This window comes from Python bivittatus, unplaced genomic scaffold, assembly GCF_059951505.1.
Source record: "Python bivittatus isolate LINGU-HERP-01145 unplaced genomic scaffold, Pbiv_v1 ctg000480_np1212, whole genome shotgun sequence".
Lineage (NCBI taxonomy): Eukaryota > Metazoa > Chordata > Lepidosauria > Squamata > Pythonidae > Python > Python bivittatus.
The window spans coordinates 13,334,310-13,340,329 of NW_028277075.1; the positions used below are offsets into that span (position 1 = coordinate 13,334,310).

The 6,020-nt window shown below is 53.4% G+C and overlaps 1 protein-coding gene across 1 annotated transcript; it reads left to right on the forward strand.

The window, feature by feature from the left end:
• The first annotated feature begins 2,052 nt into the window (after positions 1-2,052).
• Positions 2,053-4,200, forward strand: NKX2-1 (NK2 homeobox 1). Its single transcript, XM_007421530.2, has 2 exons — positions 2,053-2,410; positions 3,506-4,200. Exons 1-2 carry the CDS (start codon positions 2,053-2,055, stop codon positions 4,198-4,200), a joined length of 1,053 nt encoding a protein of 350 aa, XP_007421592.2.
• Positions 4,201-6,020: the final 1,820 nt, after the last annotated feature.

The window sequence follows — 6,020 nt, forward strand, 5'->3', positions numbered from 1 at the left end:
CATTTATTTATTTTTATTTGTATGCTAGCTTGCTTAATGATTTTGAAAAGCGTGAGCCCATCGTGCATGCCAACAGATTTATCAGCGGCAATTACTAAACCGTTGAGGCTTTAAAATCATCAGGTTAACTGCCCCTTAGCTGCCTTTTTTCCTCCCTGTTTCAGAGAATTGCTTTATTAAATTAGGTACCACTAACGTGCCAGGCCAGGATGCGGAAAGTCTGTCTCCCTCCCCCCGCCACCTTTCCTTTTTCCCACCCACTCCGTTTCCCAGGGAGAAGAATATGAAATGCGCACATTGAAAAATAGCTTGGGAACAAGGAGGCGCGGCGGCGGCGCGTGACCACGAGGCAACCAAGCCGCCTTGCTTCGATGCATGGACAAGGGCCCGGCCCAATCCGCGCCTGCCCCACTCGCGACGGCGGCGGGGGAGAGGAGTCGCCGAGGCCTCCAACGAGAGCAGGATCGTTGCCTCTAAGAAGTCCTGCCCCCGAAACAGGGCACCTTGACCGCTGGTGGATCGGGGCTGGATTAAAACCTCCGCCACAGCGCCGCCAATTTGGGCTCCCGGTTTGTCTTGACACCGAGGTGGCCGCAGTTAGACTGAGAGAAATCTTAGGAAATAAGGACATAATTCTCCACTGGCGGGGTGATGACCTAACGGGTCTTTGCCAGGCCTGGCGTCTCTGATTCATAACTACCGCGAAACGCGCTTTTAAGCTTCAGACGTGGCCCGGAGGAGTGCGTGACACGGCGCCGATTGGAAAATAACAAACGGCCTCTTAACCTTAATGTGTTTTCCAGCGGCCCCATCATCCTTACATAATTGCTTGACACGTTTTTCCCCAAACTTCCAGCTTCCTCCTGTTTGCAGAGTAACACGCGCGGCGATAGGATCAGATGATTGCATGTCTGGAGAGAGAACATATATTTGGCAAAGCGCGGAGCCGCGGGCGGGCGGGCGGGCGGGCGGGCGGGCGGGCGGGCGGGCGGGCGGGCGGGCGGGGGAACGAATGCGCTGGGAGGGTCGGACAGATAAGCTTCCTAGAGGCTCGGCAGCAGCTGACGCCTCCTAAGCAGCCCTGAGAAGGCGCAAGTAGTTTGCTCTAGGAAAGCCAGCGCCTCTCCCGGGAGGAGCCGTCCAAGGTCTGGCCCGGGACCGCCTTGCGGCCAACTTGGCGCTGTCTGAACGGGGACTGTTCTTTTCTCTCTGTCCCGGCTTTCTAACGGGAGGCGGGGGCGGAGGCGGGGGCGGGGGCGAGGAGGAAGGCTCGATCCAGTTCTTCAATCCTGACCTTCCTCGTTCAGACTGAGGGAGGAGGAGGAAGAGGACTGGTAGGGCGGAAGCGCGTGGAGGGGGGGCGGTGGCGCGCGGGGGGGGGGGGCGGACGGAGAGGTTGGCATTGGAACTGGTTTGCTTTTCAGACTTAACCACGGGCGGGGTGCTGGGGGGGGAAGCAACCAAGCAAGAAAAGGCGAATCGAGCCCCCTCCCCCATTAAACCCTTGGGTTTTTTATCCCTTCCTTAGGGGTAGCCTAAGGGTTAGACCCCCCTCCCCTTCCATCCTCCCGGAAATAAATAAATAAATGAGCAAAATCGGTTCCGTTTGGGGGAGGGGGAAGGCATAAATTTATTTTTTGTGAGAAGACTAGCCTATTTCTTAAAAAGGAAAGAAAACGAAGAGCAAATCCTGAGAAGTAAAAAACTTAAAGGTGTTTACCTTGTCATCAGCATGCACGCTAATTATCTCGGGCAAGATGCGGGGATCTATTGTCTTGTTGCTTTAGAGCCTATGCCCCGCCTCTGGTGGCAGCCTAAAACCTGGCGTCTGGCTAAAACAAACGAAAGGCAGCGCTGAGCCTCCACTCCATCCAATTAAGGCGGACTTGGTCCACTCGGTTACGTGTTCATCCAACAAGATCGGCGTGGAAGCAACACAGCAGAATATTTGGAAAAAAAAAAAAAAGAAAAAGGAAAAGAGAGAGAGTGAGTGAGAGAGTTTTGCCTCCCCTTTCCCTTCTTTTCCCCTCCTCTCCCCCCAGCCGCCGAATCATGTCGATGAGCCCAAAGCATACGACTCCTTTCTCAGTGTCTGACATCTTGAGCCCCTTGGAGGAAAGCTACAAGAAAGTGGCCATGGAGGGGAGTAACTTGGGGGCTCCCCTGGCAGCGTACAGGCAATCGCAGGTGGCGCAGCCGGCCATGCAGCAGCACCCCATGGGCCATAACGGGACAGTGACCGCCGCTTACCACATGGCAGCCGCCGGGGTCCCCCAGCTGTCCCACACCGCCATGGGCGGCTATTGCAATGGCAACATGGGCGACCTCCCGCCCTACCAGGACACCATGAGGAACAGCGCTTCCGCCACCGGATGGTACGGAGCCAACCCGGATCCCCGCTTCTCCACAAGTAAGTGCTCGCGGCTTCCCCCAGCCCCTTCCCCACTTCAGGGAGGGAGTCGTGGCGCGGCCCCAGGCAGGCGGAGCAGTCTGGGGCAACGGCCAGAGCGGCGACCGGCGAAGTGGGGCTTGGGAGATGGGGCACGCTTTCCTAAAATTGGCCCGGGTTGCCTCCCCCTCTTCTTCGCTCTTGGGCCGCCTGATTTAGGGCGCTGCCAGACTTTGAAGGCCGTAGCGGCTTCTGCTGCAGCGGGGGATGGACAGACCTCGCTCCGAGGATTAATTGCCACCAGAGCGAGAGAAGGAGAGAGGCTCGCGTTCGCAAGCGGCAGCTGTAATTGGAAGAAATCGGCGAAAAACCGAGGGAAGCCGGTGGTGCCTCGAAGGATGAGCGGGGAAATTAAATTCAGGGCTGAGGAAGAGGTTAAGACAATGCGTTTTGGTAGTAGAAAGTGACTAAATAAATTCGGTCCTGTGCAAAATAAATTGGGCCTCTAGCTCTTGTCTACGTTGGGAATATTATATCAACTTCAGAACAACACCGGCGGATCAGTACTGTAGGCGTAATGATGTCTAACTTTGTCAATGAGGAGACGGGGAAGAACGCTCCATTGATAACTCAGCATACCGTTTATGATTCTGCACCAGTTCTCTCTGAAGGTGTAGGCACCGTATCCATGGAAAGCTACTGATAAGGACAAAATGGTTAACTGTGTTTCAGCACAACTCCTCTTAATAGGGATTTTTCTCTCCAGATCTTCCTCTCGCAGGGTTTTCAGTGGCAGCGTTTAGGCCCTGGGCACATATGGGTGATCTGATTTAAAGTTCACAAAATATCTCCCATATTTAAATGTGAATTAAAACCCGATTTCTTCAGGTTCTTAAGTATCTCGTGGGCGGTCTTGTTTACTTTGTTCCTGGCTTTTTATTTGTACTTAGGCTTTTTAAAGGAAGAAAAAGTCTGGCCACCCGGCAAGCGTGGTTCTTATTTGGGGGGGAGGTGGGTGGGGGGCTTGGGGCTTCCTGGATTCGGAGGTGAAAAATTTTTGAGCCAGCCTGGCCAGCGGGCGACTAACTCTGCCTGTCTGGCTCTTCTCAATTGCAGTCTCCCGCTTCATGGGCCCTTCGTCTGGCATGAACATGGGCGGCATGGGGGGCCTGAGCTCGCTGAGCGACGTGAGCAAGAGCATGGCTCCGCTGCAGAGCGCGCCTCGGCGTAAGCGCCGCGTCCTCTTCTCGCAGGCTCAGGTGTACGAGCTGGAGAGGCGCTTCAAGCAGCAGAAGTACCTGTCGGCGCCGGAGCGGGAGCACCTGGCCAGCATGATCCACCTGACGCCCACCCAGGTCAAGATCTGGTTCCAGAACCACCGCTATAAGATGAAGCGCCAGGCCAAGGACAAGGCCGCCCAGCAACAGATGCAACAGCAGGAGGGCGCCTCTTGCCAGCAGCAGCAGCAGCAGCAGTCACCCCGCCGGGTGGCCGTGCCGGTCCTGGTCAAAGACGGCAAGCCATGCCAGGCGGGCTCCAACGCGCCCTCCACGGCGCTGCAGGGCCATCACCAGCAACAACAGGCGGCTGCCACCGCCATCTCTGTGGCCTCCAATGGGGCCGGCCTGGGACAACATCCGAGCCACCAGGCCAGTAGTGCCGGGCAGTCGCCAGACCTGGGCCAGCACGCGGGCAGCAGCCCCTCGGCCCTGCAGAGCCAGGTGTCCACCTTGTCGCACCTGAACTCCTCCACCTCGGACTACGGGACGGCCATGTCTTGCTCCACCTTGCTTTATGGCAGGACCTGGTGAAAAGGACCAGCCGGCCTCGCCTTCGGCCGGCGCCCACTTCCCCTTTCTCCCCGAACGAGCTGACATTTCCCCTGCCTCCCCCAATACCCCTCCCTTGACATTTCCCTCTTTTTTGTTTGTCTGTTTGTTTCGGAGAGGAGAGGAGGGGGGTTGGCCTTGGTCTCAGTCGGAAAAAAAAGAGACTCTGCTCTCGCAATGGCTGCCGCCGAAAGTCGTCTGGAGAAGTTGAGGGCACTGGAAGCCATTCAGGACCGTGTGTCCTCTCGGCTAACGTGGAAGCTCCATTGGACGCTTGTATGTACATACACAAACATTGGGGCGAGGGTGGGCTTTCCTCCCCTCCTTCCGCAAAGTTCACATCAGCACCTCTGTAGACACGAAGCCCCCGACCCGGGAAAACGAAGGCAACGCAGTGACACTTCGGCGCCGTAACATCAGCTCACTTCGGTTCGATACGAACTTGTAGCTTATACAGTCCATCACAAACCTTGGACTAAACCCATAGTTTTTAGCAATCTGAATATTTTGTTGATTTTTAAAATATATATGGAGTAAGGATCTACCAAACAAATCAAAGCTTTTTGTTTTTCATTTTTAATTTTAAGGGGGAAAGCCACTTTTAAAAATGGATCTCCACAGAACCTTGACATTTGGGGCAGTTTATTCTTTCTTGACGCTCCTTCCTTCCCTCCCTCCCTCCCTCTCTCTCTCTTTCTTTCTCCCCCCCCCCTTCTTTGCTACTTATGTAGATATATTTGGCTTTAAATATATTTCCTAGGAAGCGTCTAATAAATTATAAATATCACCGACATTCCTTATTGCCTTTGGTATTTTTCCTGCTCTTAAAAAGAAAAGGGAGACGAGTCCCGCCAAGAAGATTCCCCAAAAGGCCCACTGAATTCAACGGGGAAAATGTCGCAGCCATTTCAACAGGAAATACGATTAGGAAAACTAAAAAGCAAAGATATACCGTTGGTTCATATATTCCAGATTACCTCCACTGCGAGTGAAGGGAATCCAAGATAATGAGAAGACAAGCAGACAAGGGAATCCAAGTGGCGTCATTCATAGGGGAGAGACAATATTTGCAGACCCACTAATTGAAATTCCAAAAGGGAGCATTTAAAATACTGTTGATGCCAAGGGTGGGAAAGATAACAAGGGACATACTAACAGGTAAGGGGAGAATTTCAGAACCTTGTAAAAAGCATCGGCTTTTATTAACTTGTAAAAAAAAAGAACACACCCATCATTTCTACAAAGGTTTCCTATGTAATTGTATTTTAAGGGAAGTACAGTCATCTTATTTATAATCAAAATAAAATGATAGTTTATTGTGCACGAGATGTATCGTGTAGTTTGACTTCACCGCAACCCGCACACACTCCGCGGAGTTTATAGGGCCGGAGGCGGACGCGCACTCCCCGCCTGACGCTTGTGCTTGTGCGTATTGAGGAGGAGGACATATGTGGACCAGGGATAGCTTTCCAAATCTTAGTGAGCGGGGATCGGTCTGTCCTTGGCTGGCGTTAGAGGCAGAGCAGGTCGCAGAGACAGTCTGAAAACGTGCTGAGCAGGACTTTCTGGACTTCAGGCTATGGCAACCTAATTTACCTGCGTGTTCAGGGCTGATAGAAGGGAACGCAAGGTCATTTCCTCGCAAGTGATTTCCAGCGTCGCCCAGTCAGCTTCGGGGCAATATAAAGCCTATTTTCATGACTGTAATGTTAGCACAGCGGTGGTTGGATGTTGCTATCAATCATGTCAAGAGGCATCCAAAAGAGGAGACCTTCCTGGACTTTCCTTTGGGGTTCTCTTTC